Here is a 17,386-nt window from a genome sequence, read left to right on the forward strand (position 1 = left end):
GGCCTCTGGCACCTGACGAAACAACCCTGTTAACCTATGGTTCCAGATTAGACTAACAACAACCCACGATACAGCAATCCATACGTTAATTAAGCTATGGACTGTCGTTATGTGCGAACAGCATCAATTGCTTATGATTTCCTTTTTCCAGCTTTCCCTAACCTGGTGGCCTCCAGATGTTTTTGACTTCAGCTCCCAGCAGCCCCAGCCAGCATGGCCAGTGGTCAGGAATGGTAAGAGTTGGTCCAAAGATCTGGAGGCCACCGGGTTGAGGAAGGCTTCCTTATGCTATTTAGATTTTAAGGGATAAAATGAAGGCACTAAAAATGGTTAGCATACTAAGTTTAACATGCCTGAAGAGCTGTTCACATAAATATATGTGCTTCCTAGGGGGAGTCACCTGAAGAAAATTAAACACAACCTTTTAACTTTAGATTTGACAAGCATGGTTTCCTAGCATACCTAGCCTTCCACTTCCACAGTGTGTAATAGTAGGAGGGTGGAGGTGTCAAGTGTGATCCTTTGTGTGGGAATAGGGGTGCTGTGAGTACACAAGCAGGTACCTCTTTTTATCTGTGAAGTGTAGAAAGTTGTATAGTCCACCATTACTACCTTTTGTTCTTATTGATCTCTCCAGAGCTGGCCTCTGTTGCTGAATAGCCTTCACCTCATTAAAGAGGAGCAACGTTTTTAGTGATTGGTCAATGGGAATCTTTTGCTCTTCCTCATCTCAACTGTTATGTGGCTCTTTGAAGCTTAGGGTCTGAGCAGATATATATAGGAGATGATCCAGTAGCTTGGCCCCAGACCATTTAAAGCTTACAAGGTTTAAACCATGGGGCCCTTTGAATTGGGCCTGGAAATGGAGATCACAATGGAGATCACAAAGCCAGTCCCTGTTAACAATTTCGCTGCTCAGATAAGGACTGGGGTGCTGTCTGGCACAGGCCACCAATTAAAACAATATTGGCCAGAATTAAAGGAGCAAATTTGATGGTGATTCACAGATGGCATCTCACCATAGTGAAACTACATTTTATAAGTAACAACCTTTCTTCTTGTTGTTGGTGAGGATGCCATGTCTGTGGATCACTTTTTTATATGTGGTGGAACTGTCCAGCTATTCAAGAGTTGTGGGGTTCTGTTTTAAAAATTATACCAGACATTGAACAAGCAGCAACTCCAGACCCAGAATTAGCGCTGTTATCTGTCTTGTGGAATCCATGGCATCACTGCCCAGGGCAGAGGGATAGTCCCTCAGCACTACTTCTGGAACCAGCTCCCCACGTAGCAGAACAACCACAGCGCAGTACCTCCAACACTCAGCCCAAATAGCCTATCCTGAAGGGTACCACGGCTAATGGTACGGAAAGCCACCGAGGGCACCAGGAGCATCAAGAGGGTGTTTGCAAGTGCTGGGCCTGCAAGAAAATGTCGCACTGTGCCCGCTTTGCTGCTGCCCTTGTATTCTGTGCCCCTTTCCCCTTTCCCTCCAGTCTTCTCCCCGTGCCCTCCCTCCCTCTCTCCATTTCCTCTTACCTCATGCTTCCTCCACCTCTTAGACCCAGCACATTTTCTTGTTAACCACTTTGAATGTGGATTGTACCTCCCTCTTGTTCATTGGCGGATGGGTTCTGGCTACAAAGCCATCCACACGTCCTGCCCAAGGTCAGTATTAGAGGGATTTTCTAGTATTGTCTATTCCAGTTGCCCAGGTTGGTGTGTTTTGTACTAATTCATTATATTGTTAATTTTATAAAACTATGCATTTCTAAAACTTGGAAGTTTTTTACAGAACAATTTAGCAGTGGAAAATTTTCCACCCCACATTACTAGCTCGCGCAAGCCCCTTTTGCAAACCAAGCAGCTTTTTAGATCACATCCGCAATCTCCGTTGAGTTTTTTAATTGTCAAGAAGTCTTAACAGAGCTTGGAAGAGTACATAAGTATATACATCCAGTGAATAATTCTAACATTTGGCCATTTGTGTGGTTCACAGTTGACAAAACTCCTCTGAATAGGCAATTTGGTGATATTTAGGAGGGTTGCGATGGATTTGGCAAAGCATTTCTGCTTCTTTCATGCAAAGCTGCAAAAGGGATAAAAACAACAAGTCCTGTAAAAGTTTTAGAAACTGGATTTTGCCCTTCTTTGTTCATCCTTTCCAGTCATGCACAGGGGAATTAGAGGACTGGAAATGATGCATGGAAGAGTGTTGTTGCTATAGTTAAAAGAGTACAGTTGTTCCAGAGGCTCTAGGGGTATCAGTTCCTCATTTGGACAAAGCTGTAGCATATATATTGCTCATTCCCTCCAGCAATGTTGTGAAGCTAAATAAATAGTTCGCCCAATTATCTGAACTAAAAAGTTTTAAATACATTCCTGCCTTTAGTTATAGTCAGGTAAGTCAGTTGGATTGGATCCTAACTTTCCGTTCATGAACAGAAGTAGATGGAACGGGTTTTTCCTTCCTCTCCACTTCTCTCTGCAACCTCCAGTACATGTGCACCCCCCAAAATCTGTACTTTGGGGTTGTGGTACTGTTGGGAATTGTGTAGGATATTGTACATGGGGTTGCAGATAAAGGGGGAGTTGGCGGAAACCTTAATGAATAGAGGAGTGACTTAGGATCCAAGCCATCATCATTAATAAGATTTAAGTGTGAGTAACTGTAAGAGCTACTTGTTACCCAGAGTCATTACTTGTTGTTCAGTCGTTAAGTCGTGTCTGACTCTTTGTGACCCCATGGACCATAGCACGCCAGGCCTTCCTGTCCTCCGCTCTCTCCCAAAGGCTAAATATTCTTGAAACAATGGTTACATTAGTGGATCCCCATTTTACATGTTGTAACTTTAATCTAGGTTCTGAAGACAAGTTTTTAAAAAGGGGGATTGATATATCCTTAGTATATTTGCAATTACTTAAGATACTTACTATTGCTATCTCTTTGTAGCCATTTGTTATACATGATATGGATACTTTGTGTATGGCAGAGAAGACACTGGTGGCGAAACTGGTAGCCAATGGAATACAGAACAAGGAGGCAGAAGTTCGAATCTTCCACTGCTGCCAGTGTACCTCAGTCGAGGCTGTCACAGAACTTACAGAATTTGCCAAATCCATCCCTGGCTTCTGTAACCTAGACTTGAATGACCAGGTGACCTTATTGAAATACGGGGTTTATGAAGCCATTTTTGCCATGTTGGCCTCTGTGATGAACAAAGACGGGATGCTAGTAGCATATGGAAATGGTTTTATAACTCGAGAATTCCTCAAAAGTTTAAGGAAACCATTTTGTGATATCATGGAGCCGAAGTTTGATTTTGCAATGAAATTCAATGCGTTGGAGTTGGATGATAGCGACATATCTCTTTTTGTGGCTGCTATAATTTGTTGTGGAGGTAAGAGCTAAGCTACTATTCCCTAAGCAGCAATAACTTTTATGGCCTATGTCTCTTCTGATAAGGGTTATGATTATTGACTTACTTATTCCAGTTTATATCCACCTTTATACACAAGGCAGCTAACTATAGCAATAAAACAATAGCGTAAGCAAATAACAATATAACAACTAAAAGGAGCATATAAAACCAAATCTAAGAATTAAAATAACAAACAGAAAATGTAGAGAATTTAGAGACTGTGATAGCAAATTATAGGACATGGTTCAACATTTGCTTTTTAAAATGTCCACTGGACTAAATATACTTCATATAGTGATCTACTTTGAGGTAGTATTGCAGTGAGAATGTGTGTAGAGTGATTTGGTTATGCAATACCCAGCATTTAATAGTTTCCATTTCCAAGTGTCTCTTTAATGCAGGGGTGGGGAACCTGTGGTCCTCCAGAAGTTGGACTGTAGCTCTCATCATCCCTGATCATTGGTCATGCTGCCTGTGGCTGCTGGCAGTTGGAGTCAAACAACATCTGGAGGGCCACAGGCCCCCCACCCTGGTTTAATCACTTCAAAGCATATTTAACAGGTAGCTAACTCTACAAAACAAATGGTAGTTAGAAATGTCTTATAATTGAACCATTTTTGTACTGTTGGTTGCTTTTTTAGGTGTCCTTGGCTGCTGCTGCCCCTGTGCTATACTTACATTGATACACATTTTAGTTCATTGCAGGGTTGGATGGTATTTGGTTAAAATATAAATAATTCTAATTCTTTTGCAGTTCTCGGGAAATCCTGTTACCAGTATTTAACTTTCTTTGGGTCATGACCATTCTGAAAATAATCTAAGTCCTATTGACTGCAGTGGGAGAGTTACAGAAGTACTTAGAAGAACTTAGTTCTCTCCTCAGTGAGACTTAGGATGCAATGCTATGGGATTGCACCCTGTTAGATTGAGGCTTCCAAAAACCCAGTGCCCTGCAGAGCTGCTGCCAGGAGGGCAGGAGGAGGATGGAAGGACCCTCCTGGCAGCAGCTAGATCGGCTTAGAGGCCACAGGATAATTACCAACGGTGGTCAGGGATGTGTGATGGAGAGGCCACAGGATAATTTGGTTCCCAGTCTCTCCTCACCCCACCCACTGTCCTGCCCCCCTTTTGCCCTCCCTGAAGCCATACGAGGTCACTTTTCTTGCCATAGTGGCTGCAAGTGAATGGGGGTAGGGATCAGATCTCAGACTCTTTCCCGAAGTTGTAGTAGATAAAGCAGATAAGTGATGAAGGTGGTAATGTAACTGAAAGGCAGTTCTCTTAAAATTAAAATACCACATCCATTTACAAATGATACAAAAGAAGCTTCTATTTTGACAGGATACTGAAGTATTTTTTATTTGATGGTACAGCCCCACTGGGTCAACCAAAGGTTGTTTCACTAGGCTGTTAAGCACAGGTAATTTCTTGTCATATTAAGAGTTGTACAATAACATGACATATGTATTTGTTTTTGAGAACAGATCGCCCTGGCCTTGTGAACATAGGACACATTGAAAAGATGCAAGAGAGCATTGTGCATGTACTAAAACTTCACTTGCAAAACAACCATCCTGACGACATATTCCTTTTCCCAAAACTTCTACAAAAAATGGCAGACCTCCGGCAGCTTGTCACAGAGCATGCTCAGCTTGTTCAGATAATCAAAAAGACTGAATCTGATGCACACTTACATCCTTTGCTACAAGAAATCTACAAGGATATGTATTAAAGTTGTTTTAATTTTGTATGACATATGAGGACAGCAGCAATATTAATAGATGGGAGCAAACTACTTTGCACAATTTTTCTCCTATGCTTTAATCTCAAAGCATTAGCGAAGCTAAAATATAGGTAAATGGAATATCACAATTTTTTTTTGCCTGGGGTTATTTTTATGTACTTAAGAGAAATTTTATAATAAGCTGTGATTGACTTGAAATTTGGCAACGGTGGAAATTCAGTCATGTCACATCTGAACTTACTAACAAATACTATTTCTGAAATTTCTCCACTTTTAAGCTTTCATCCCCTCATCTCCATTACTGTGAGAAAGCCAGCAATTTGGGCCAGGATCCAAAGAGCCTTCTTTGCGTGGCCAGGAGGACTTTAGACTTGTGTTTCTCCACATACCGCATGGTGAACTACATTTCAAACTCAAGAGTTTTAAAAGCAAATTGCGATATGGCATGATGGGGCAGAGAGATCTTCATTTAAAGAAGAAAAAGGTCATAGACCACTGGTCACACCCAGTCCTTTAGATGCATCTAAATTAGTTCTTTAGATACTGGCCCTTCTTTTGTCAGAAACATGCACATTTGATACTAGATTGGTGTCCATAGAAGAGAAAAAGTATTTTTAAAGCTCTTTTCCTGCCTAAGGCTGCAATCCTAAGCACACTTCCTAGGAAGTAAATTCCACAGAACTCAGTGGGATTTCTGTAAGGTATTGTCCAGGATCATAAAGGCTTTAGCATGCCAGTAATATTAGATTAAAAACAAACAAACAAACAGATTGCTCCTCCCCATGACATATACCAAAGTGCTTATTTCCAAAATCAATTTTCCATGCAAAGATATGGAGATTCATGCAGGATAGATAAACATTAACCTAAAGATTCAATGTCTACAGAACCTATGATTCATTGTTTCCTGGCTTTTGATCTTGGGTAAATTTTGCATTTCTATAATAGTTTTGTAAAAGACTGTAGTCAGATTTGATTTTAACCCACTATTGTCAAATCAAATCAGAGATGACAGCAATGTTTCATCAAAGTAGCTCACCGAATATTGCTTCCATACAATTTGCTTTGAAATGCAGAACAGGATTTGGAGTAGTGCCTCTTTTATATCAAGGATATTTTTCCAGTTCGAAAGCCTTGCTTGGCTGTAGCAGCAATAATACTAAATTGCTCAGAGTTTCCCTCTTGGAAAAAACTGGATAGCAGCTCAGGTCTGTCTGGTACCTTAATTAGTGACTTATTTAGGTTATGGATATATCCAAACCAGATCTTCAGCACTTATGCACGCTGTCACATAAGGCAGCCTTCCCCAAACTGGTTCCCTCCAGTTGCGTTTGACTACAAATCCAGTGCCCCCAGCCAGCATGGCCAATGTGATTTCATATCAGATGCATGCAGTCTTGACTTCTCAAATTACGGTTTTCTTTGAGGAGCGCTTCATGCATCACACTTTTGATGGGTACATATGAAAGGCCTGCAGAGTGTATTCAGGAAAACTCTAATATTTGAAGTGGCTGCATGCTAATTATGTCTCCTTTTATAACCCAATGTACCCTACAGGTGTACACAGATGGTGTTGTTTTTAAAGACCATTGGCTTGCTTCAAATACTACCGTTCAGAGGTGTACACTCCAACTAGTAACATGTGCCTGCTAAAACTGTATCCTCTGTATTCTTGAGAATGGCTTTTTCACCTGTATTCTGTGCAAGTGTCTCATATGAACACCAGTTCCAAAGAAGATTGTGATAATTTATAGTATATTTCTTAAGATCACAGCTCAGACACTTTCAGACAGTAAACCAGTCTCCTTGATTTTGATAAAATCCCAACGCTGCCTCAGTTAATGACCTCCATCCAGCCTTTATCTTGCAATATCTTCCAATAAGATGTACGTATGTGTGGGATTTTCAGGGTTTTTTTTAATGAAAAGTGTATTTGTATTGGAAGACTCTAGTAGCTCCCCCTTTTATAATTACATGTACATTTTTAATCAGTTTATGGAGTGATAACCCCCATTCTACCATAAATAGACCTGTAATAGCCCCAAGTAATGTCTGATAGATCGGAAGCTCCTTTATAATCAACAGTATATGCATGCTGTTATGCATGAAGGTTCTACCTGCAATTTGGTGATCCGAGATATTTGGAAGGCAACTTTCCTACAGAAAATTATTTTTAGACTTTCAGGTTGCATTTCATCCATTTTATAAACAACATTTGGTAAACTTTGGCATGTTGATATTGGTTTCTAATTGATCAATCACTTTAATAGCACTTTCCTTTCTCTGTATACCATTTCCTGTAACGTCCTTGCTTGTAATTTGGAATAATTGAAAAGGGTATGGAATCAAGTTGTAGGGTTCCCAGGTACTCTATTTTTGTATCAACCCAGTGAAGCTAGCTAATATCTCACAGGTTGCAAGTTGCAACTAAGAATTACAAGTGTGGGAAAAAACATGAACAGCTTGCAGAAACTTCAATTATATGTTAGCGGATTTCATGAGAAGTATTGTCTAAAAGTGCACTAGAAAACTGCTTGCATTATTATTCCGAATACTCAGGACTGGGGCAATAATTCAGTAATGTGATGTTGGGGGGAAAGTTTTAATGGTTTCCTGAAAATGAAATTACCTACCTCAACAAAAAAGGAAGCTACAAATTAGATTGCTCAAGAAATATGTAATTTATAAAAGGCTCAGGATGGCAAGTCCAAGTGAACCAGAAACTGCTCTCATACTGATTTTCATCATTCAAATAGAGTTTAAATATAAAATGTACTTCTTGCTGAGTAGCTTTAAAAAATAACACTACTTTTATTTTTGCACACATATCCATATTGCACTGTTGCTGCCCATTTGGCCTCTGATACTTTGGAATAATATATATCTCATAACCTTTAACTGCTAATTATTCCTTCTACATAATGTGAGGAGTGCAGAGGGAGAGTCCATGTATTGCAGGACTTCTGTGGGTGCAGTGCATACTGGGCCAGGAATGCTCCCCTCCCAAACATTTTGCTTACTGGAGAACATTGGGTATGGAGGGAAAGGGGCTTGACTAAGACTTGGTTTGCATGACACAACAGCTCACCATGGGTGATCACAGAGTTTCTGCAGGGTGGCTTATTTTTTATGAACAAGCCACCCTGAGAAGCCATGGCTTGTTTTGGGCTGTTCAGGGTGCCTTGTTTTCACTGTGGCTTGTCGTGACATCTGAACCCAGCAGGCAACTTCATTGTGGGTTGTTGGGAACTGCCAGAGAGCCACCTGCCAAGAGCAGCAAAAACCCCTGCCACTCCTCATGATCTCACTGGTGCCACCTCCATCCTCTCTCATCCCTTCTAAGTGCCTTGTACCCTGTGCTTCTAAAACTCGAGGTGAAAGGACATTGTAAACATGTCCAACTCTCCAATCTTTAAAAAAAAGGTTTTGTGCAAGCGTGCACATTCAAAAGTCCGCAGCCATGAATTATGCATAATTTTCCCTCCACTTTACTGTTCTGCCACTACCTTTGTGCATATTTGCCTGTTCTACTCGCTGCTCTGTCTTGAACTTCACATACGTTTACCGATCCCCCTCATATGTCTGCCTTGAAATTTCTGCATCTTTAGTACTTCCCCCTCACTTCCTGCTCTGTGTTGAAATTTGTGAACCTTTACCGATCCCTGCTCCTTATGTATATCTGACAGCTAACAATGGTGACCAGTGGAGGGAAGCAACAAGCACGAAATTGGGTGGGGGGAGCTGAAAGTGGCTGGTGGGTTTCTTCTCTAGCAAGGCAAGCACTGAAGTGGAAGATGAAATTGACAAGGACATTGACAAGAGGGGAGTCTCAGTATGCTGGGTTAAATAGTGGACAGGCAGTCTTGCACAAGACCCCCCCCCCTTTTTAAGTTTGCGAACACCTTACTGCATTCATAAGGTCTCAGAAAATTAATCCCATTTGGTGATCTGGTGCGTGGGCAGCGGGTGCCTTCATAGCCGTCAACTGCAGTAGCCCACTTGCAGAAAGGGTGTTGACACAGGGACTGAAGACATGAGTTCTGCCACAAAGGCACCTGAGATGCACACCGGGAGCGGGACTGAGGCAGGAAACAAGCCATAGAGCACCCGATCATCTGTCGGTTTAGCACGTGAACAACCAGCCCAGGGTTGCTTACTCTCAGGGTGGCTTAGCATGATGTGCAAATGTGCCCTAAATGTTCTCTTCGAGCTGTTGCTTCTGCCCCATGTGAGTCTATAAAGCTTAACATTACAGCAAGATTTGATCTGTCACAGAAGTGGCTAATGCCCCTTTCCTAAACAGTGCCATGGGTCAGCTTTCCCTAACCTGGTGCCTAATGGCCATGCTGACTGGGTATGATGGCAGTTGTAGTCCAACTCATCTGGAAGGCACCAGGATGGGGAAGTCTGCCGTAGTTTGAGTAATCTACTTTCAAATCACCTGAGCAGCAGCTTGCACTATAGTACTTATTATCTGTGCAGCCATAGATGCTTTAAGTCAGAGGAGAGTCCATGGAGAATGAGGCAATATCTGTGGTAGAGGTCTGTCCTTATTCCCCTCCCCCCACTGAACCCAGGTAAATGCACCACATAGCAAAAACACGTCTTAAAGCAGCCCACTACAGTTGACTTTCCACCAAAAGAAGAGGGGCAGCAACAGTACAACATTAAGTTGACATCTGCTTATAACATGCTTTCCACAGGAGCACAACAAGTGGGAAGTATACTGAGCTGTGACCTAGCAACTAGGCTTTTTTAGAATCATATTTACACCTACTATTTACCTGTGCTTTGCTCTCTCTTCTTTTTGACACCTAGCGCTCTGGGCAGAAATCACATAATTTCAGCGCACTATCTGGGGCAGGGGACAAGTTCTTTGTCATTCTCAAATTGAGTCTCAGAATGATGCCTGTCAACTTTGATTTCAGTGGGACAATAAGGGCGCAATCCTATCAAGATAGGCGGCCGCCTATCCAAAGCAAGGCAGGAGAGGCACGGGGGGCATCTTTCCCTCTGCACCTCTCCTGCCTTGCTCTTTTTCATTAGCCGTTTCTGGCTGTCTAGCGGCAGGGGGCGGGGTGACTGGTAGAGGAAGCTGCCATACGACACATTGGATGTGCAGCTCCACTCTCCCCACCCGGGAACACCCCTTTTCAGGCTCTCCGCGCTCCTAACTGTGGAGGATGGGGCTTCTCCATGCTGCCTCCGAGGCAGCGCGGCCAAGGGGGAGGTCAGTTTTCCAGGAACTGGCCTCAGAGTGCGGGCTCCAAGGTCGGTTTCTGGAAATGAGCATATCCTATGGCCCTCTAGACAGTGTCTAGTGGCCATAGGATTGCTCCCTAAGTCATTGAAAAATTAGCCCATACCAGTCTGTATTGCCCTACATCTTCGATCTGCATAGCACTCTGGGTTTCATTTCTGGGTATTTCTCTGTGACAGGGAAATGGTTTTTTTTTTGGGGGGGGGGTTAATCTATATATACACTCACTCTGTTATGAGATGGTTAAAAGATATGCCATGCTGCTATGGTTTGATTAAACATAATAGGGGTTTTCATCTGTTTCATATGAATATTGCCAGGAACAAACTTATAGAATATTAATGTAACAATTTAAAAAGAAAACACTGGGTTAACCTGGTGAGTTTACAACTGTGCAAAATTAGATATTCAAATACTTTGAATAATATGGACATGTTCACAGATGTAGAACGTCGCTGAAAATCAGAGTTGTATATTATATCTATTGTGGGCTTGTTCAAAGTTAGGTTATAATCACACAAGCCATTAATGTGCACTGCTCCAGTTAGTCAGGGTACTCTAATATAACTGTTTACAATGGTTATAAACCTGATTTTATTTTTATTTTTATTTTTTTTACAGTACGAGGATTTGATCTGAGTTTTAATAGGAAGAATTTGACCGACCAGATAAATTCCGTTGCTATAAACTTTAAATTTAGGTATATTATGCACTGAATTTGCACTGTATTTGTAATTAAGTGTGTGTGTATGTATTTTACATACATACACACACATATATATATATATATATATATATATATATATATATGGAGCAATTTAATAATAAGCATTACTATGCAACCCACGTAAGATAGGGTTTGTGGGATTCCTGTGCCAGCACTATTGAAATGGATGGGAGAATTGTGCAGCACCATTCCTTGGTGGCTTGTGGCATTTAATGATCAGTTGATTGCCCAAAGCAGGTCCTCTCTAATGCCACTTCCCCCCACCCCAACGTACAGATGTAACAAGAGACAAAGCCATATATACAGCCTGATGGGTTGCATCTACGTGTATTGAATTTTGAGTTACCAAGAATGGATAGTAGTTAAATTATTAGTGACAAGTTTTACTTGGAAGCATTCTAGTGTGATGTCTTGGGCAATAAAAGTGATATCGGTTCTAATTACAACTATCTTTACTGATAGATATCTGCAATGCATAGTTACACCTCATGTTTATCATTACAACAATTTTAAAACAGCAGACTTGAACCAGAGTACTTGACTGACCACGTAGTCTTTTCTGCACTGTGTTTTTTTCCTTCTGGTCTGAGACAGCAATAAAACTAAACTTGTGAAGAACTCTGTCAAATGCATTGTATTGTACTGTAACTGTATAATAAGTTTGCTTTCTGATGCCTTGTTGTGCTTTTTGGTCATCTTGCATTTCTTAAGATGTTTGTTGACTGATAATTGCAGAGAGGATGGAGCAAAGCAAGAGTTAGACTGAAAAAAGAACCAAGGATCAAATCTCATGTGCTCAAGTAGAACAGTTTTCACAAGTGGAGATTGCTTTACATAGAAACTACACGTTTCTATGCTGTTTTTAAGAAACTACATGTTGTGTAGGAATGTAGGAAATAGCCCAAGGATTCAGTGGACATTTTCAGTCCATGTACACTTTTTCGTTGTTAAAATGCCATGGTAGACTCAGTACAGTCATGGTGAACTGAGTAATCCACAAGAGACCTTTCCAGTTCAGTGACTTAAGAATATTTTGAAAATTCTTGCTGGCTAATGATTGCAAAATACTGCACACTTAATCTGAATGCCATGAACATGTTAATTCTCAAGAGGCAGAAAGAAACATTAACCTGTTCTATTTATAGCATGCATTCTGCATAGCAATTTATTGAGAGGTATCCAAAAGATCATTATGGTTACACATGTTGCACAACATATACGCTTGATGAAATACTAGGAGGGCTGTCTTCAGTTGGTACCCCTTGCAAAGTTACTACGTCTCTTTCTCTTCACCACTTACAGAGGGAAGGCGCCCCTTGAGACTTACCTACTGCCTAGCACTTCAGTAGCTTTGTGTCAGGACGTCTTTTGAAGAACTTTACTCCTATTTCTTCCCCCAGTGTTGCTCGATAATGGGGGAAAGAGAAACAACTCAAGTTCGTGCCTCATGGAGCAGTTTCATGCACACAGCCCCTCCCCCACCCCCACCCCCACCCCCACCTTAGGAGAGTCCATGGCCTGGCTGCGCTCACCTGGAGGCCTATATGAACTGGCATCTTTTCATCTAGGTAGTATGGCTGTGGTCTGGTTTCTATGATGATGGTGGTACTTTTCGCGAGAACTGGAGCAGCCAGTTACACTAGCTAACACTGCTCATTTTGAGGCACCAAGTCACACAGAAGTGCTTCGATACAATATGAATCATGCCAGGAGCTGATGATTCCTTTGGGGACAGGTACATTAAAGAAATCATGAAGCAGGGAAAGTAGACAACAAGGTTCTGCTTTTCTGTCATTTGCATGCTTCCCTGTCAAAGTGGTTATTCACAGGTGGTAGAAAGGCACGTGAACCAATTTCCTTCTGAGGTGGCTATTTCTCTTTATTATTCCTCCTGAAGTGTTACTTATTGCAAAGAACATTTTCATCAGCTTTCCATGTACAGAGAAACAGAGGGGTCTGAGAAATATGTGGAACTTCCACAACTAAACGGGCAAAACAGCCCGCTCTGTCTGCCTTTATAAGGAAAAACACTTAAGAAATACAGTGCCATAGTATTGGAGGAAACTAGTCTGGCTTTAATTGACCTCATATGCACAACAAAGCAATAATAGTTAACTTTTGGATGATGTAATTATTGTAACAAGCAAGACCTCTTAGATCTAGCACATAATATGTTGGAATGTTTAGTGGAGAGTATGAACTCAAATCGTAGTAATTTAAGGTGCTTCTGGATGGAGTGGGTCCTAGTGCTAACCATTAGAAGGTGCTGTGCAGCTATTTAGTCTTTTTGTAGCTTTTCTCCAGTAAGGAGAAGATGGAAGAAGCAGTGGGTAAATACAGGAGGGGTGCAAGTTGAGGATGATAATATCTGAACCGCCCATAACATTCCATGAATGAGGCAAGGCGATGGTGCCATAAAAACCTTGTCTGGAAGCACCCTAGATGCTTTTAGTTCTCTGGGTGCTTTTAGACGACAGGACAGATTCTTTTTAATCCTAGGGGAAATCTGGTTCAGCTAAATGCGGCATCAAGCTTCACAGAGAAGCTACCAAATTTAAGTAATGGGAAACACAAGGCATGCAAGTGGGATCTTGTTTAAAGAACCATGGACAAAAACTATTTTTATTGCTGGCTGAAATGACCAATTACTGGGTTAAAGCTGTGAAATAAAGCAATAAAAGAACTTGATTTTTTTTAAAAATCCCCCTAATTCTACCATCTTGCCATGTGTCTTTTGGAGTGATCTGTAGATTCAGAGATTGTACAAAAAGTAAGCTCATATTGGTAACTATTGCCATTAAATTAATATCAGTGAGACATAGTTCTAAACAAATGTATAAATCTGAAATACATTTCATATGCATTTTTAGATGTCTCAAACATAACCTTGGAATGCATTCTGGTGTTATATGTTCATGATACCTTATGGAAAATACATCAGGTTTTTAGCAAAACCTGTTGGGCAGGTTTATGAGATACATTTTAGTGCATTCGCACCTATGGGAAGTTAAAATGAAATCCTGCTGTTTTCATAAAATTTGGAGAACTTGCACATTCCCTGCATGTGTCAATGGACAGTCTGCCTGGTTGAGATGGTGGTGGAGGAAGAATTATTATTCTCTAGCTTCCCTGTATCACAGGGGAGGGATTGTGTTTTTTTCTATATAGAAACACTAACTCAGGTTAAATTCAGCCATACAGCAGCTGCATGTAGTCGTCAGATGTGAGAGTGAAATTGCTCTAGGAAAACATAGGGGTTACAGAAATGCAAAGCCTGAACTCTTCCATTTTGCTTGCAAAATGAAAAAGTTAGAATATTAACAAAGTAATTTGGGCTATCCTTTTTAGAATTAAGATGCCCCCTAATTGACATTTTTAATTTGACCTTCTGATTTCCTATTCAGAAAAGAAAGGATTGAATAATAAATATGTACTGAGTAAGTCTGCTGCAATCTTATCAGGCTATATGTGTGCTTTAAACGCCTTTGTAAGACTGATGAATGTATGTAAAAAGGGTAATTTCAGTGTGATTTTTGCCTTATTCATTTAAAAAATAAAATATTTCTAAAAAATCTGATATTGAATTTTAATGAAGACAAGCATTTTTTCTCTTGTAACACAAGGAGAAACTGTGATGTAAAAAAAAAAATTAAATGCCTCTTGCTAGCCTCTGATGGCAATATTTTAGCACTACAATATAATGATTTTGGGTCCAGCCAGACGACGCCTAGCGCTCACCATCACTGCTCTTCTGTTGTAAGGTACGAGCAGAACTGCACTTGACTTTCCACACTAGTGGGGATACTGCAGTTTGTTTGAACATTCATACCACTTTGTTCTGCTCATACTGTTGAAGAAGGGGAAGATCCAATTAATCTAAGTGACTACTTGAAAAAAATAAAATAAAAACTATTATTTTCAGCGTTAGGAGAAATGAGTTCCTATTCTTTCTAACTCAGTTCTTATTTAGTATGCAACATTTTAAAAAATAGCTCTACTCATGCAAATGCAGTGAATTGTCCTCGTACTGCAAGTTGGAAGGGGCCATGGCTGGGGAAAGTGGCATGTGACAGCTCTGCAGTCTAGTTCACACTGACTATGGCAGGTCAACCTCAGAGTCATTTACAAGAACCCAGCAGTGTTGTCCAGACAGACTCCCAGTTGCAGGTTGGTCTGAAGGTGAGAAGTAGCTTACAACAGCCAGGCAGTATTATCTATTGCTTTTAACATTTCAGGCTGGGCTGAGAGAGTAGTATATAACAACCCTGCAGTATAGGTCACTATTGTACCCTAAAATACCCATACTGGAAGTTAGCTGTGCTGAGAGACAGTAGCATACAGGAGCCATGCAATGTTGTCCAGCATTAATACCATAGGCCAGGGGTGTGGCTTGGATTCCCAGTTAAAATTCCTCCATACTTCTCAGGTTGCAGCAAAAGTCATTCTACTTATATTGGCCCCTCAGGCCTCCTCTCAGGCCAAGTCCAGCACTTAACTGCACGGAGAAGCTTCACGCTCCCCCTACTTGCATGATGACTAGTTGCATTTTTTAAAAATTCAAGAACTTTTTTCGGATGACGTCCCAAGTTAGAGCAGGGACTCCTGTCTGTCACGGCAGCGTTTGTTTTTTCACACCACCGCCGCCAGGTCAGGTAACGTGGGGACACAGGGATGCACGGCAGCATTTTCTTGTGGGATCCCCCTTGTGCTTTCTATTTCCAGTGTTCAGACCGCCAGCACTGTCGCTTATGTAGCCAAACAGCACAACTCACAACAGTGAGGTATCAGCAGGGCAGGGGAAACCCTAAGGACAGCAAACATTTGTCCCCCAAAGCCTTCAGAAAAATCCCTGGGGCGCGGGGAGCAGACTGAGCATGCTCAGTGGCCACAGAATACTGACATATGGGAAACTAGATGGGGGGGGCATTCAGTGGCGTACCATGCAGGAGGGCCTGACTGACTGAACAGAACCGTGCACAGGAGTTATCCCCGCTACAACATTTTGTTGCAGATCCCACTTGTATATACTAATTGAGAACTCAATTTTCCGAGTGCCAGTCCGCCACAAGAGGCCAGGAAACCCCAAGGTCTGCAAAAGTATTTTTAAAAGTGTAACAAATACTTGCTGGGGAAGGGGCGGGTGCTCAGAACAGCCCAATGAGGACTGCTCAGTGGGTACAAGATGCTGCCTAGCTGTTGTGTGTGTTGGGAGGATGGAAACCCGGAGAGAGGGAGGACGTAATGGTGCACCCTGAGCAGGATGACTCCAGGGCCCAGTTGCCTTGTTTGAATTGGTTGCAACCATACGACGCCCGATTAACTGCCCTTAAAGTGTAGTTCGATGTAAAAGTAATTTTTTTAAAATTTGTGTTTATCTTTTTCAATAGACTGATTTTAGGATGTTTGATCCTAAACTAACTTGTTGTTGTTCAGTCGTTCAGTCGTGTCCGACTCTTCATGACCCCATGGACCATAGCACACCAGGCCTTCCTGTCCTGCGCTCTCTCCCGGAGTGTGCTAACTAACACGTTGTTTATCCCCCCATTTCAACTGAGCCTCCCAATGATGTAGTTGAACACATTCTTATTGAGGGAAGCTTGCAATGATCTGCTTGAGGCCAAACACGTTCCTCGGTCTTCTACAGATTGGGACATACCTTGAAAGTCAACATTTGGAGAGCCAGCTTCTGGAAGTTACACTTTGCTGAAATACCTCAGGAGATCGTTGTTAATGAATTGGGGATATAACTTGCATCTTGTAACAATCCAAGTCCATTTAAGTTCCAAGGGTCACACCCTGTTTGCTACCTTCTGGTGGCAACATTTACTGCTCTGACAAAATGATGTGCACTGCAATCCTATACAGTCAGGGCCAGAAATATTGGAACAAGGATAACTGTTTTGGCAGTTGGCCTCTGCACACCACCACATTGAAGTTGAAAGGAAACACACCCAGATGGGAGCCAAGTCAGGACTTTCAGCTGTAATTCAAGAGGTTTGACAAAAGTGGGGCACTAACCATTCAGGAAGGACAGCCAGTGGCATACACCCTCCCCCCCATCCTTGGTGGCTCATAAGTAATGGAACGAATGGCTGAAAAGCAGCTGCATGGCCAGGTGTGGCCTGTTTCCTGGGCACCCCATGACCAATCCAGCAGATAAAAGGCCTGGAGGTGGTTCTGAGTGTTATATTTGCATTGGGAGCTGTTCACTGGAACTTCCAACATGAGGTCCA

At 41.7% G+C, this 17,386-nt stretch overlaps 1 protein-coding gene across 5 annotated transcripts in view; it reads left to right on the forward strand.

The window, feature by feature from the left end:
- PPARA (peroxisome proliferator activated receptor alpha) overlaps positions 1-16,182 on the forward strand; it is a 66,926-nt gene extending 50,744 nt beyond the window's left edge. For 4 of the 5 annotated variants that reach the window (XM_084811321.1, XM_084811322.1, XM_084811324.1 and 1 more), the window contains 2 exons: positions 2,954-3,401; positions 4,907-16,182. In XM_084811321.1, the coding sequence (XP_084667447.1) occupies positions 2,954-3,401; positions 4,907-5,154 (696 nt within the window). In that variant the 3' untranslated portion in view covers positions 5,155-16,182. The remainder of the gene's footprint in view (positions 1-2,953; positions 3,402-4,906) is intronic. The other variant, XR_014784508.1, reaches the window with a different exon arrangement.
- The last annotated feature ends 1,204 nt before the right edge of the window (positions 16,183-17,386 follow it).

The sequence above is a fragment of the Heloderma suspectum genome, chromosome 7, assembly GCF_057233095.1.
Source record: "Heloderma suspectum isolate Gila_16-S chromosome 7, 16-S_ref, whole genome shotgun sequence".
Lineage (NCBI taxonomy): Eukaryota > Metazoa > Chordata > Lepidosauria > Squamata > Helodermatidae > Heloderma > Heloderma suspectum.